This window comes from Lynx canadensis, chromosome A2 (assembly GCF_007474595.2).
Source record: "Lynx canadensis isolate LIC74 chromosome A2, mLynCan4.pri.v2, whole genome shotgun sequence".
Taxonomy (NCBI): Eukaryota; Metazoa; Chordata; class Mammalia; order Carnivora; family Felidae; genus Lynx; species Lynx canadensis.
The window spans coordinates 44,963,217-44,979,646 of record NC_044304.2 but is presented as its reverse complement, the minus strand read 5'-3'; the positions used below and the strand labels follow the sequence as shown (position 1 = coordinate 44,979,646).

General features: G+C 43.3%; 1 protein-coding gene across 2 annotated transcripts in view; it reads left to right on the top strand.

Annotated features, from left to right (window-relative positions):
* IL5RA (interleukin 5 receptor subunit alpha) overlaps window positions 1–16,430 on the top strand; it is a 35,288-nt gene that overhangs the window by 17,102 nt on the left and 1,756 nt on the right. For both annotated transcript variants that reach the window (XM_030307266.1, XM_030307267.1), the window contains 3 exons: window positions 44–182; window positions 12,559–12,655; window positions 14,188–14,272. In XM_030307266.1, the coding sequence (XP_030163126.1) occupies window positions 44–182; window positions 12,559–12,655; window positions 14,188–14,272 (321 nt within the window). The remainder of the gene's footprint in view (window positions 1–43; window positions 183–12,558; window positions 12,656–14,187; window positions 14,273–16,430) is intronic.

Below are 16,430 nucleotides of genomic sequence, written 5' to 3'. Positions count from 1 at the left end.
TTTGTGTCCAGAGAGTCTTATAATGCTATTTTTCTCCATTCAGACAGAAAAACTGATGACGAATGCATTCATCTCAATAATTGATGATATTTCTAAGTATTCCATTCAAGTGAGAGCCACCGTGAGTTCTATGTGCAGACAGATGGGGTTTTGGAGCGAGTGGAGTCAACCTATATACGTGGGTAAGTATCTTCTGTTTATTTTATTTTATTTTATTTTTTTTAATTTTTTTTTTCAACGTTTTTTATTTTTTATTTTTGGGACAGAGAGAGACAGAGCATGAACGGGGGAGGGGCAGAGAGAGAGGGAGACACAGAATCGGAAACAGGCTCCAGGCTCCGAGCCATCAGCCCAGAGCCTGACGCGGGGCTCGAACTCACGGACCGCGAGATCGTGACCTGGCTGAAGTCGGACGCTTAACCGACTGCGCCACCCAGGCGCCCCAGTGCTCTTCTGTTTATTTTAAAGCAAGTGACCTTCCTCATGGTTAAAGCAGATGATCCTGGAAAGTGTACACATTCACTTAGCGATCTAAACTTGCTGATCTTCTGTCAGTCTACTGCCTTTTTGACCAGAGACAGATTTACCATTAAGTCAACAAAGCTTACATGTTCAAGCATCTTGCTAGCATGAGCCTTGCTAAAGCCCCATACCACTCCCCCTCGCCTTGTTTTTGGATTATCTGATTCTACTTTTATCCTTTTTTTTTTTAATAATTAAGCTTTCTGAGATAATTGTAGATTCACATGTAGTTGCGAGATATTATACAGAGAGAACTCATGTGTCTTTCATCCACTTTAGCCCAAGGGTAGCAGCCTGCAAACTATAGTACAAGATCACAACCAGAATTATCACTGGTAATGACCACTGATCTTATTCGGATTTCATCAATTTTATATGCATGCTTTTGTGCATTGAGTGCTATGCAATTCTACCCCATTTGCAGGTTTATGCATCCATTGCAAGGATCCCTTCCGTTGCCCCTTTACAAACACAATCTCTGTTGCGTGTCTCTATTCCTAACCCCTGCCAACTACTAATCTAAGCTCCATCTCTACATTTTTCCCACAGCTAATTTTGATTTCATATTTTTGTTTCTTTGCTTAAAGAAAGTTCCAAAATTGAAGCAACTCAGGGCCTGCAAAATCTGGACCCATTCCTGGGCCTTCAGCATAACAGACACAGGGGACCAGAAGGGTTGGGTGTAGCCTAGACTTCTGTGTTCTGCAGCTGTTTTCCTTTATGACTAAAATCGCTAGTTTACTCTGCAAGAAGATCACCATATCTGTCTGTGGGGTCTGTGAAGGGTAATGAAGTACTCCATGGATGCTCTGGAAGTGAGGGCACATTCCCATGCTTACTCAGCTCCAGATGGCAATCCCATGACCTAGAGATGTGGCCTTGCAGCTTGAAGATAGAAAATTCACAGCCTGTGTTTCTTACCACCTGGGTGTCCTGGGTATCCATAGACCTTTTAGGACAGAAGTGGACAGTTGAAAAACAACTAATAGATCTCTTGTGTGTACTGCAACCATGTAGCCTGAGGATGTGGACATACGTGGTTAAGTGCTGCATAAGATCTATAAGAATGTAGAACAGCGGAAGGAACTCTGGAACCTTGGCCAGATAGGTCAGGTTTAACACCCAGCTTTGGCACATACTGACCTCATAGCCTTGGACAAATCGCTTCTCTATGACTTTGCATGGGTTCCCAGGACAAAGAAGATAATATACACCTCACCCACCTCCCAGGGTACTATGAAATTAAAAACCGATGGCCTCAGATAACATTTATTGATGGCGGTTTGCCAAACACTGCTAAATGCTTTACATGAGTTACCTGTGTTAACCGTATCAACAGCACTAACTTGCAGATGAGAAAATGGTTTTGGAAAGTTTAGGCAATTTGTTTAACTCTGCATGCGCGAGTGGCAGATATGGGATTCAAACTGAGGCTGACACAACGTGGGGCCCAAACTCTTAGCAGTATGCCTTGGAGTGGCAGGATTCTGCAAGCTGCAAGGTGTTGAACAAATTACACAATTATGAGATCCTGGGACCTATCTTCATGGTTATGGAGGGTCAAGCATGTGAATGTTACCTCTCACTCTTCCTATGGGCTATTCAATGATCATTTGAAGAGCATCCTTAAGGAGACCTTTCTTCCAGGCCTATTGTAAAATTTTCCATTTAATTCATTCACTTAGGCTAATGGGTGGCTCTTTAGGAAAATCCTGGGCAGTGACCCATTAGGCTCTGTGGACGTGAGTCAGGTTAGAGCACCTCAGGTAGGTTTCCACGGAAGACTGGGAGACATGAGGAGAGGCCTGAGAATTTCAGAGTTACTCTGAGTCTTCAGTGGGGCTGGCCCTGCGGAGCTGCAGAGTTTGTTAAGGGGAACTGCACCTCCTGCACTTGTATTTCACCCAATCAGCACAGCCTTATGGGATGGCCCCCAAAATCACCCCACAGGGCTCAGCAGGAGCCTTCCTGGGAAGAGGCGCAACAAAGGAGGTAAAAGGAACCAAGACTGGGCCAACTGCACCCACTTCCTAATTCTGCCAAGGCCAGTCTTCCCTCCCCACCCTCCTCCCGAGGTTGATGCCCCAACCTGCTCAACAGACCCGACATACACAGGACCCCCCTCAACACTGCTGCTTCTGCACAAAGAAAATTCACTTTGCTCACCAAGAGCAAAACAAACAGAAGAAACATTTATGAGCCACAGGAAATTTTTAACAAGATTATTCATTTTATCAAACGCTTGTGATCAAAGCTTAATTTTCATTACTTGCATTTGGACAAGTTAAAAAAACTGGTGTATGTTATTCCCCAGGGGCACATAACTTGGGCCCAAATTATTGAGATTTCTGAGCCTGAGATTTTTTTTTTTTTAATGCTGTCCAAGGATTTCAAATGAACGTGGTGGAAACCAAGGTAGAAACCCAGGGTAAGACACCAGTTCGGCTTTCTGAGCGTTTGAATTGTGTAGTTCAGGTCAGTGCTGACAGTGGGCAGTTTAGAACTTACAGACTAAGCAAAGACAAATCAGGAAATTTAGGTTTTAGTCATGGCGCTGCCAGTGTCTAGCTCTAGGACCCTAACTAGAGATGGCAAAAGACAACTCCTCACAAGCCGGGTGATCTGAGCAGACTTTGAGGGTGGTGTTACATGTAGGTGTCTCAGGAGTGACGATCTCCTGTCACCGCTGCAGGGCACAGAGTGGTGAGGAGTGTGCCTGGGTTTTGCCACCCCTAATGAGTCGCTCATGCCTAACCTCTGTGCGTCCCCGTTTCCTGGCCTGCAAGATGTCTATGCTGCACCCCCAAGGTTCTTCTACACTTCCTCAGCCCACCACAAAAATGCTGAGAGTGAAATTGTGATCCATAATGACAGTTTATTTTGAGCTTGCTTTTAATTTATTATTCACTCTCCACTTTAGAGCTCTCCTCCCATTATTATTTCCTAAATAACAGCTTCCTAGTTTGGAACTAGGCTCATTATAATTCCCCCCCAGGTATATGCCTCACTGCCATTATCTATGGCAAATCCCATTTCATTTACTGCCACCCTTTTCATAAGATGAGCTGATTAATATTACCATTCACCTTACAAATCCATCGTTTCTAGAATTTACTCCCCTGCTCAGTTTAGGATCATTAGTGAATTTAATCAATGCAGACTTTCCATTTTCATCAAGATGATTAATAAACATAATAGGAAGTCCGGGCCCCTCTGGGACATGTTGCATGGCTCTTCCTTACCCCTTGGGGATGCAACCATAATTATACTTGGCTTGCAGTCTATCAGGCAGTTTTGTCGCTACATTCGTTTCCTTTAGACAACCTTCCTCCTCTCCTACCTTGTGTGTATGGCACCTGGAGCCCTCCCCTTCCATTTTCACTTGGCAGCCCGACTCCAATATCACCTCTTTCACAGGTATTATTAACTCCATCTCTTTTAAGGAAATGGAGAGCCAGAGATATTAAATAAATCAGTAATTATCAAACAGCCCAGAAGTGGCTATTAATGGCTAATTGTCTCAAAGAGGTGACATATTGGTCAATCAGTGAAGTGGAATACATTCCATTCACTCATTAACCCATGATGGCCCAAGGTTATTAAATAGCGAGACACAGGAAAGGTAAGTCTTGACTGAGAAAAGGAGGGCAGAGGAGACCAGACGGCGGGTCTTGCTTGGGTTGGCAAGGTCCCTGGATGGCCAAGAGGTACAGGGGATAGTGGTGAGGGGGTAGAGCCAGCAAGTGCCCCAAACCTCAGCCCCAGATGGGCCCTCCTGTGCTAGGATTCCCAGCACATGAAACCTGTTTGTTTTCGAATGGAAATAGCGGTTTCGTTTTATCAGAGCTCGTTATCAACTGCTCTTCCTCCACTTGGCCTCTCCATCTTATCTTGAGAGCTGACTTCCCACTTTTCACACCTCTTTCTTTCTCCTTTTTAAAACTTTCTCTCAACTTCCGGATTCTTATCTCTGCCATCTCCTGTTTACCAAAACCTCTTCTATCCTGACCCTGCTCTACTGAAGCCTTCCATGTCCTGCAGTCCAGTCCATCATCTTTCTCCTCCTCCGTGCTCCATGAAGCTCACAAGCCATGCATAAAAAAAGCAATAAAAATAAAATTCCCTTCAGCTATATCCTTACTTGTGGAAAAGAGTGTTTGCTAGGTGAGTCCACCCTGCATTAATTCCCAGCCGTGTCACTGTTAAAGGCTTAGTCCTTCTGAAACCTGCTTATCAGAGACGGGTCTTAACCCCAATCACAGATATTGCCCTGGAAACCAGCGATTGGGCTTTGCCCCATCTCAATGAAAGCCCTATCTGAAGGCTGGGATCTATGCCATGACAATACCAGGTACCAATTAAAATGTTTTTCTTCCTTTCTTTTTTTTTATTTTAAGATTCTTTAGGCTTGAGACATGTAGTATTTGTACCTCTGGGAGTAGAGCAAAGTTTCCCACAGTCCTCAAGATGGTCAAGGCCGAGAGGACGCTTGTTGCCTTCAGAGGCATCGCTTTCTACAAGATGAGTTAGAGGAAATCCTGGCCTTAGCTTTCCTGTCACAATATGGGGCAGTGGTGGGGGGGACTGGTTCTTCAGGCCACATGACCCAGCCTTCAGCCTGAAAATAGGTTGGGCCAGAATATCAGGGATGTGTTTGAGAGTTCGGGTTGAGATGGAAGCAAGGTTCCCACAGGCAACTCTTGTTGTCTTTGCCCTTCGACTTGGCTTTAACAGGCTGTGAATATGTGAGGACACACCTACATGGGCCCAGGTCACCTGGATCCAAGACCGAGGTCAAGTCCTGCAGCCCCACCCTCAGCCCTGGACACCTCCTGCACTCTCTCCTCCTTTATTTTCTGTTTTGTCACCACACACTTTCTTTTTAAATTCTCACACTGTGGTGAAACAAAGAGAAAAATAGCAATGGGAAACAGGAAGAAGAAACACAGCAGAGGTGCCAAATTAGGTGGCCCTTGGCCTGTGAAAAAAAAAAAAAAATTGCAAATGCTAAAATTTTCATGGGGAAGAGACTAAACTGATTTAAAAAAAAATAGTTGACTTAACCTGAAAAACCCAGTCGGGCTCACCTGAGGCTGAGAGAACTTATGGGGATTTGGGGTTTTCTTTGCAAATCGGGGATTTCAAGTTGGTAAACATGGTAGTCTGTCCAGTCAACTGTGTCCTTCAATCCAGGCTCCTGTGGTTTCAAACGCTGGCAGTCCCACCATTTGCTCTCAGTGGGTGGGTGGGCAGGACCACCTCCCCCTTGGATGATCCCTGTTGCCTGAAGGAGGGATAGAGGGAAGCTTTCAGATTCTGTCCCCAACTGTCAGGAGCAGGCACTTTCTACTGTGTTTTCAAGGAGGGCCACCTCTAGTGGTGCCCACACTGCCCTTCCATGCATGAATCCCGCCCCATGATGGGGCCATCAGATGGGACAACAGCTCAGAGGAAGGAGAGGCTATTGTTGAGCCAGGTACTTTGCTAGGCCTGTTCTTGTGTGTGCTATCTTGTGTATTCTCACAAACAAAGAATTTTCCTAATCACAGGGATTTACAGATTATGTGAGAAAAGATGCAGAGAAGTTAAAGAAATGCCCCCAGTGACAGAGCACAGAAGTAGTACACATGGGCCTGGAACCAAGCCACATGATTGGTTCCTCACCCTATTCTTTCTGCCATGCTTTATCATCCCATAGGTCATGGTGCTAGCTGGGGAAACTGAGGCAGGAAGATGGGCAGTGGGGGCTGTGGTTTCTGAAAGGGTGATGCTCGTCCAGCTTATGACCGAGTTGTAAATAATTTCACGTTAACCTAGATCCCTGAGAGTTAGAAGCCTGGATGCCTTATGTGCCTATTTCTCTGGTATCTCGATTATTTGGTGTGTTCCTTTCCCCTCCAGGGCTGAGCTTATTACGCCGCATTCTGAAGATTCTGACAGCACTTGAGTCTTAGTCTTGCTTTGATGATTTAGGGAAATCATCTTGATTCTTCAGATCTCATATAAACATGTCTAATGATTGTAACTAGTATTTGTGAACCACCTACTATGTACTAGCACTGGGCCAAGGACTTTGCCTCTACCTACTCATTCAGTCCTTATCCCCATTTTACAAAGCAGGCAGTGAATACTGGAGAGGACATCCTGCTCAAGGTCACCTCAGTAGCAAATAACAGAACCAGGATTACACCTCTTCACCCCCTCATTTCTTGTTTTTATGTGATGAGCGCAGCCAGCTTTCAATGGGACTTGCTAGCAGGTTAACGAAACAGACTCCGCAGCCCCTTACAGGAACCACAGTTCCGGGGTGCTTGGGAGTGCTGTGCGGAAAGCCTGTGAAACAGAGAATAATAACCATAATTTCTCTATTCTCCTTCAAGTCTAGTCCTATGAGGGGTAACGCAGATGAACAGTACTGCAGTGATCTAGCAGAGTACTGCAGTGTTTAGCAGATCCTAAACACATAGATGTGCATGCATATGGTCTCCATTTCCTGTCCATATTTTAGCTCACTAAACCAGGTAAAGCCACAGTCTTTTTCCCCCTCTTTTTTCTCCCTAAACCAGGCAGCGCCACAGTCCCCTTGACAGCTGCCTGGGAAAACTCACCCACCTAAAAGGTTTGCTTTGGTCTTTTGCTTGCATTGGGAGCCAGTCACCTGGTTTGGGGTGCTCCTTCATGGTGATGCCACAGCTTCTCCCTGCAATTAGTGGCAAGCCACAGGCAGCTTCATAGGCTAATGCATGGGCATCCTCCACATTACCTGGCATCTCTTGGTGCTACTTGCTTTCTCCCAGAACCAGCCGGTGTCATGATCCAAGAGCAGGACTGCCTCACTGGAAGGGTCCCATCAGTTTACTCATTAGCTCTTTTCCCTTGAAACCTATTGTTGAGTCTAAAGTCATACTCAAAATCAGTATGGAAGCAGTGAACGTAGTACTTGTATGGACACTTTAAGGTGGAGCAAGCCCCCAAACCAAACTGACCCTCTTAGGAGTTATTAGCATGAACTACACAGATGGCAGAATTCTATAGCAAGAGGCACTGCAGCACCAGGAGGGAAGCCATTTGACAAAGCTCCCAAGGCAGCTAGAGGCAGATTATGGGATGAAGTCAGGTTTAGTGCCTACGTTTTTCTTCCCTCTGGGTTGCCACCATGCCATCCCAGCCCCACCCCACACACTCCCGGGTCACAGAACAGCAGAATTTTCAACTGCTGGCTTATTCTCAGGGTCAGATGGTTGAGATGTTCGAAATGATAGAAGCCAAGGCCACCAGAAACCAGAGGGCGGAGTTCCTGAATGCTCTCAGTTGACAATGTCAGAAGAGCATCCAGGAATGAGGTGGACGGTCTGGAGGGCTTCTCCTCCTTAGAAGGACAGGCCTTGTGACTTCCTCTTTCTAAAACATCTTTGCATAACCAAATAGCAGTGCCCTTCAGTGTTTTGAAAAGAAACATCTGTGGCTTCCGTTTTAGGGTCGGAAAGGCATTCTCCTCGAGTCAGAGAAAAGATTCAAGTTATCTGGAAACCCTTTTTCTTAAGAAAATTTCCAAGGCCAGAGACCCCAGAATTCAAATTAACGGTACCTTCAGGGGCCTCCCAACTTTTACAGTATTAAAATTTCTTTTTTATGATTTTGACCCAAAAGATTTATACTGTCTTTGGGACCTGTTGCCTTTTTTCTACCTTCAGTGAAATCAGAGTAGATGCTAACTTTAATTCACTTATTTATAAAATGTACTCAAGGTTTTCACATTAATAATTAAACAGTAGATAATCCACAAGTAGTTTCCATTTGGCGGTATGTGAAAGCTTTTTCTTGTACTAATTTTACCCGCCTATTTATGTTTTCTTCACAGTAAAGCTGACCTTGGCTCTGTTCTCTGAGGGTTAGTTCTGTTCTCAGTTGGTGGTTAGGGAGTCATTCTAAAGCACATCGGGACACTGCAGAAGCCAGGCCAGGAGAAATTAGTAATTTGCCAACTCCCTCCAGGCAGGGACCATGACTTTGCTTCCCACATAGTACCTTGCACGCATCGATAACTTTTTTTGATTGAATCCAATAAAATCTGTTGCCTTTGTATTTTTGCTAATTCAGTGGAAAACTTTGTTTATCAAAGTGAGAACTGAAGTGAATCATCAGGGAATAGTTTAACTGAAAAGATTTTTGTAATCCTGGTCAGAAGTGAACGGTACTATTATCAGCACTTGACATATCAGGGTACAAGGTGTTTCACAATTTGAGACACAAATGGCACCGAGTGTACGACCCTGATAATATTTACAACACCGCTCTTGCTTTCTGTAGGACCCAAACTTTGTCTGTTAAGCCTACTGGTAAAGAGGGTAACTTTTTCTCTGCTGACCTACCTCTTGCTAAATTTATATTCCGTGTATGACTCTAGAGTTACTGAATATACTGATTAGGGTACGTGAGTAATGGTTAAGAGCATGGAATGGTGGGTTTCAGAAATGGGGAAATGAAGCAGGCAGAATCCCTTATTCAGGACATCAGATTGGGAAATAAAGCCAGACAGAATTCGACGTGACAGCATTAGTTCATCCCTGTTGCTCTTTACATTAGCTATGAGCAAGTGCAATGAAAACTAGGTTTAATAGGGCACTCAGTTACAACCCAGACAACGCAATATTAATCCTAGAACTTTTCAGTGTCTATAGCATCTGGGAAAATAAAAGTTTTGCCTCCTTGAGTATCTCTCTCTCTCTTTTTATTATTTTACTGTGACCAACGCCTCTTTGTAAAATAATACATATAAATACCTAAAAGGTAAAAAAAAAAAAAAAAAGGTACTATGGTCATAGGTGTTTAATAAAGTGATTCAGTCCCAACCACAGCCTAGGAAATATCAGGGAGAATGACTCCCTTGCAACGCAGCCCCCTTCTGTTGGACCACAGCCTCCAACTTAGCTTATGTCCAACAGTGGGGACACAACAGTGAAACTGCTTCCCTGCAGGGAAGTGATATCCAGCTGGGAAGATGATTTTCAGGAGATTGCACAATCATAGAGAAATGCTTAGGATGTTTTAAGTGGAGCTTCTGCTTGCATCATATGTCCTCAGTTTGGGGATGACGAAGAGTGGACCGGGATCCTTGCACCATGGTGATGGGAGCATTACTGTTCAACCAGTCATAGGCTTGGATTTGGGCTCTGCCTGCTAGTGGTGCCCTTAGCTGACTGACGCTGCCCTTCTCTGCTCCAGTTTCTCCGTTTGCCAAGTGAGGATAGGAGTGCTCATCTGAAAGCATTGTTGTAAGAATTACACTAAATGTGTGGTAAGCACCTTGAATTGTTTCTGGTACCTAGGAGCACTCAGAAAAAGGAAAGGAAAGGAAAGGAAAGGAAAGGAAAGGAAAGGAAAGGAAAAGAAAATATGTACAGAAAGTAAGCTATTAATTCTGATGACTGCTGGTTTTTAGATTTTATACTTTACAATTTTCAAACCTTCAGCAATACAGACGACTACTCTTCTAAAATCAACTTTGTTAAAGGTAAGTGCGCAGGAAATCACAGTGGCCTGGATGGAGTCAGTGGTATTGGAAAAGGTGCTGATTTGGCAGAGATGTTAAGGGTCATGTATTTCAACTCACTTTGTTTTCTAATTTTTAATTTATTTATTTTTGAGAGAGAAAGAGAGAGGAGAGCAGGGGAAGGGAAGAGAGACAGAATCCAAAGCAGGCTCCACATTGTCAACATGGAGCCCAACGAGGGGCTTGAACTCACGAACCGTCATGACCTGAGCTGAAACCAAATCGGACGCTTAACCGGCTAAGCCACCCAGGTGCCCCTCAACTCGCTTGTTTTTACAGATGAAGGAAGTGAGCCCCACAAGGGCAACCTCCACAGCAAGCTGAGAATAGGACCCAGGTTTCCATGCTAGGCTAGGATGCACGCATGAGACAAAAGCATGATCTCTTGCCTTTATGAGAGGTTAGGATGTGATGGTGTACCAGGAGTCAATAGAGAAAGGAAGCAGGGCTGTAGAAAACAGGAAGAATCAGAGTGACTTCCAAGGATCCCAGCATGGAAACTTGGAAGAATGGAGACCGTCATGGGGAAGTCAGTGAGAGAAGTCCTTCTGATGTGAAGAAGTGCGTGAACTTAGTGTGCAACATTGTCAGCTTGGAGAAACATCTAAGTGGGTTTCACCCAAGGGAAGTTTCAAATCTAGAAGCTGAGCTGTGTGTCGGAGCTGGGCCAGGAATAAAGACAAGGGAGAACACGTGGGATTAAACGATGCAGCTGTGCTCAACCAGCTTGCCAGTACTGGAACAGAGACTGTCCTGGAAAACACCCACGGGTCCAGGGCTGAGCTGAGAGGGTCAACTGAACCTAAAGAGAGAAGAAGGAAATGCCACCGAGGAAGGGGAGTATTTTGGTCAAAGAACCAAAGACTCGGTTTCAAGGTGGGAGTAATCATCAGGTGTGACATTCAGGAAGGAGGCCAAGCAAAATAAAGTTGGAAAAAGAAACGGAGTGTATTTTGGATTCAACTAGGAGGCAACCACCAGCAAGTAAACAGTTTCTGAGATGGGGAAATGAAGCAGCCTGAATCCCTTATTCAAGAAATTAGGCTGAGAAATAAAGTCGGAAGGTAATTTGATGATAGTTGGGAGCGATGGCAGAGCAAAGATAAAGGACTTATGGCTTATTCAAGATAAAGGCCTCTATGAATATTTGAAAGCAGAAGGGAAGAGATGAAGGAGAGATTAAAGCTTTGGGGAAGTAGAAGATAAACCCCAAATAAGATTTCTCAGGAGGCAAAAAGAGCAAGAGATCAAGGCAAAGTTGGAGTCACTGGCATTAAATCCTCGAGACATTTCTCCCTCTTGATACACTGAATGTTTTGAGTTTGAAGTATGTTGGAGCTTTTGGGAGTCTTAGAGTATTTACAAGCACTTCAAAGTTCCACTTAGGCACTTTTCATTTTATAAAAGAAACGATTAATGGCAAACTGAGGGTTGGGACCTGGTTTTCCTCGTGCAGCTTGGTTTGAACACCCCCGTGCACTTAGCACAGCTGGCATTAAGTCATTACCTGTGTCACTGTTTGCTTAGAGCCTTTCTTCTTTGATGGATCTAAGTAGCAGAAGGGGAGAGCCCACGTGTGTGCTTTTACCCCAGCTCACAGCAACCTGTTCAGTGCCAAACACATAATGGGAGTTCTGATAAGTATCTGTTAAACACGTGAAGAAAGGAATGAATTAGTGAGTGGTCTCTCCCACAGAAAGGAAGCATATCAGGGAGGTAATGCAGTTTTTGTCTTATTCTCTAGAAGTGAATCAGGCAGTTTAACAAGCGCATTACCTCTTTAAAAACCGTGTGGTTAAGGACCTTGAGTTTTCCTGAAGACATTTCCAGTACCTTAAAAATGACCACACACCTCCATGATGTCATCAAAACTGATAGAAGAATCTGTCTTTGAGTGCAGACTGGAAGCAAATACAATTAGAGAATAAGATGGCATGTGATATATTTATACCTTCTGTACTGACTTAATGGCAATTTTCTTCTACTTTTCGATCTGTGAAGTGGGAATAATGCTAAGGGGTGTTGAGCATAATTAAGACTGTAAAGTACTTCTAGCAGAGTCTGATGACTTTAGGGTTAACTCTGAGTATTATTCTGGACTTCACTTCCTCTAAAAGTTGAGTTTCTAACTTTGTATATTATTTTGATTGTAATGCAATTACATTATTAAGAGGGCTTATGTTTTGTAGCTTTTCCATCTAAAAAGCATCCTTACTACCCACTAAAAGCTGATAAGCTCCAGGATTCAGGAGTCATTAATACATCAAGTGTAGTCCATAAATATCTGCTGACTACACAATGATTCAATATTAAAAGTGGCTTCATCTCACGCACATGAGAAATCTCCAGCTCAGGATGGCTCAGCTACTTGCCCAGCACCACCCAGCACCTGCAACTCAAACCCAAGCTTTCTGATGCCTGCATCTAGTCATGTTGCATATTTACAACAGATTCTAGCTCTGATTTCTTTCTTTTTCCCTCAGGAAGTGATGACCAGAAGCCCTCCACAGAATGGTTTCTTATCGTGCTTATGGCGGCCATCTGCTTCATCTTGCTAATTTTCTCCTTCATCTGTAAAACGTTAAGTATTTTTGTATATTTGGGTGTTTCCAATGAGGGCTGAGAATTGAATCTTCACACTTTTGTTGTGTATCCACTAGGGTTCTTGTTATCAGATCAAATTTGAAATGCTTTGGTGTCTTCTTGACAGCATTTCCAAGATGAGTATGGACCACATTAAAAAGGGAGAAACATCCTTAGGGGATTTACAGAAACTGGACAGACCACAACATAGCCCTCAGCCATTACACACCCCTCTTGAATTTCTTGGCAATGTTTTCATTTCTGTGAAGCTTTTACATTCATGTTCTTTTGATTCCTTTACCACCTTCCACTCAGTATTTGGATGTCTTAGTAGAGCCACTAGCAGACTCCTTTTATGTCTTCGGTAAAGGAATGCAGCTCACAGGAGACTGAAATCACTCCAGTGCTTCCTATGTTATGATCCCCAATTACGAGGTGCCAAGTCCTACACTTGCCTTTTGTTCACCTGGCCCCTCAGTGGCTGATGGTCCTTTGAAATGTCATACAGATCTGGTGACCAATCCTAGAGCCTGCAAATGGCCCCATAAGAACTCCTCAACCATGTTGGCATTCCGTAAGGCAAAGCGGCATTTAGGCGGCTTAAGAACATGTTCCATCTTAGCCCTTTCATAATTTACAAAATTACTTATGTTTTTTTTTAAAAAAATGTTTATTTATTTTGAGACCAAGAGTGCATAAGTGAGAGTGAACAGGGGAGGGGCAGAGGGAGAGAGGGGGAATGAAAATCCCAAGCAGGTTTCGTGCTGTCAGCGCAGAGCCTGATGTGGGGCTTGATCCCACAAATCGTGAGATCGTGACCTGAGCCAAATTAAGAGTTAGAGGCTTAATGAATTGAGCTGCCAGGTGCCCTGAAAATTACTTATCTTTTAAAAAGCCTAGCTTTTGGGGCACCTGGGTGGCTCAGTCAGTCAAGCCTCTGACTTTGGCTCAGGTCATGATCTCACAGTTTGTGGGTTCGAGTCCTGTTTCAGGCTCTGTGCTGACAGCTCAGAGCCTGGAACCTGCTTCAGATTCTGTGCCTCCCTCTCTCTCTCTCTTCCCCTCTCCCACTCATGCTCTATCTCTCTCTCTCCCTCTCAAAAATAAATAAACATTTGTTTTAAAAAAGCCTCATTATTATAAATGTTATGTTCTTTGGGTTGGAAGGCGGCATTTCCAAGGAGAGGAAGAACTCTGTGAGCTGGCACAGTTGGGTAGGGGCCTGCAGCCAGCACTGTATTTAGCAGTGGGGTACCAGGCACTTGCAAATCACCCATTTTCAGAAATTAGGCTTGGAAACAGACCAACATGAAGCACTTACTATTACGTCTTTCTTAGATGATTCAGAAGCCGCATCACAGCCCCAACTAATATTACAACATAAATATTTATAACTCTTGGTCAATAAAGATTTTGAATTTATAGAACAGCAGGTCCTGAGATTAACTAGGTCAATTTGTAGAGTAGATACTGAAAGACAAGCAAGGATACTCTTGTTCACCCAATTTTCTGCTTTACTGTGTCTTCAGAGGTCACTTATGGACCAGGTTGTTTCCACCAGTTCCGGCACCAAAAAGTAGTATTCAAGATTTCTTTGTCATCGTCAGCTCTGAGGTAATGTTGCAGGTTCTTATGAAGGGTCTGATCTGCCCAGGGTTGGGTCTCCATGGACTGGTTGTCAGGTTACTGGTTTTTCATATTCCAAGGCAGAGTGACTACCTAGGGTGCTAGCCAAATTTATGTCGTTTTGGTCTTTATACCCTTTGGCTCACTGTTGTGTTATGTTCATGACTGTCTGGGAATATTGGGAAGGCCCTACTCAGTTATAAGCGTCCTAACCAGTCAGACTGGAGTTTTTTTTCTATCACTGATCTCTTAACTGGGTTTGGGCAATTCCTTCAACCCCATGACTTCTTTTTATGTATAGATGAGATGGTCCAATGTCCTGTTTAGCTCTGATGTTATAAGAATCCATGTTTTTGCGCATGGGTACCCTAATTAATAACATTTTTTGCAGAAATTTGTCCTAGTTCCTTAATATAAAAAAACCACAGAGAAGGCAAATGACTTGCCCCAGTATGCATTTCCTTAGGCCCTATTTGCCCTTCAGAGCAGTTAGACTTAACTGAATGCTCACTTACCTATGGCTACCCAATTGTTCTAGCATCAGTTCGTGAAGAAAAAAATCATCCTTTCCCCAGTCAACTGTCTGGGCATCTTTGTTGAAAATCAGTTACCTATATATGTGTGGGTCTACTTCTGGACCATCTATTTGTTTTCATCGATCTGTCTGTCTACCTTTATGCCAACATGGTCTTGATTACTATAGCTTTATTGCAAACCTGGAGATCCAGTAGTGTAAGGCTTCCAAATATGATTTTTTCTCCTAGAGTTATTTTGGTTATTCTAGGTGTTTTGCATTCACATATCAATTTTAGAGCAACTCTATCAATTTTTATCAAAAAAGCTGCTGGGATCTTGATTAGGATTGTGTTATTTTGTAGGTTAATTTGGGGAGCTCAGTCTCCTAATCTACAAACATGACATCATCATACAACACAAACATGTAGTATCATCAGCCTGTGTAGGTTTCTTTAATTTCTCTCAGCAATGTTTTGTGATTCTCAGTGTACAGTTATTATACACTTGGTCAAATCTGTCCTTAACTGGAGTGGTTATTCAGATTAGGGGTCAGCAAACTTTCTCTAAAAAGCCAGATAGTGAGTACCTAACAGCCAAATGGTTCATCTCAACCATCCAATGTTGCCATTGACCCCAATGAAAGCAGCCAAAGATGATATGCAAATGAATGAGCTTGTCTCTGGCCAGTAAAACTTTATTTACAAAATAGGCAATAAGCCAGATTCTACCCTCAGGCTATAGTTCACAGGCCCTTGATGTACATACCAAGCTATGTTCTTAACAAATCAAGTTTTCTAATCCAGTGACTCATGGGTGAATAACTGGTGATTGTTTCTAGGACAGTTAAGGGTCAAACACTCACTGAAATGGATCTTTTCAATAAGCTGTGACATTTAGAGTTTTCAGTTTGGGTGTTTGGAGTTATTATAGACCATAGTAGTTACAAACCTAGTCAAGCGAAGAATTGAGTCAGGCAGAAGAACCACTCTGTTCTCAGTTCCATCTTATACTCCTTATCAGGGAATGGGGCTTTGCTTTTGTTTTCCAGAAGAACAGTGGACCCCGGTATGAAACTTTGTTTTGTTTCATCTGAATTTGTTAATCCCTCCTTGTTGTGACATTCTCATCCCTGATAAACTACATTTGATTTCAGCAGCACACTGAAGTCATTTGTCTTGGCCTCTTAATGAAACATCTTAATGCCGGTATCTCATTTCCCTATAGAGCCCCCCAAAGATTTTCTTTAATATTCTGAGGTTGGTGAAAGAAACTGGCTTACAAGCTCATTGTGGAAGCTTGTGGTGTGTTGTTAATTAAAATCAAGTCATGTGTACCAAATAAATAACAACTTGGGTTTGACAAGCTGGTCTCAAAATAAGCAAAGGATTAATGTCAGAACTTAGCACTGCTAGGCTCTCTGGACAACTTACTTTCTTCTCGTATTGTAGAGGTCCAAAAAAAAAAAAAAAAAAAAAGACCAGAGAGACAGAGACAAAGACAGTAAGTGCAACCTAGAAAATGAAGCACTGCCCCATACTGTCAGCCCTATAGCCTAAATTCTCCACCTGGAAGAATATGTAAACAGTGGCCCAGCTTGTATCTCCAAAGGTGAAGCCCTTCCAACTGACTC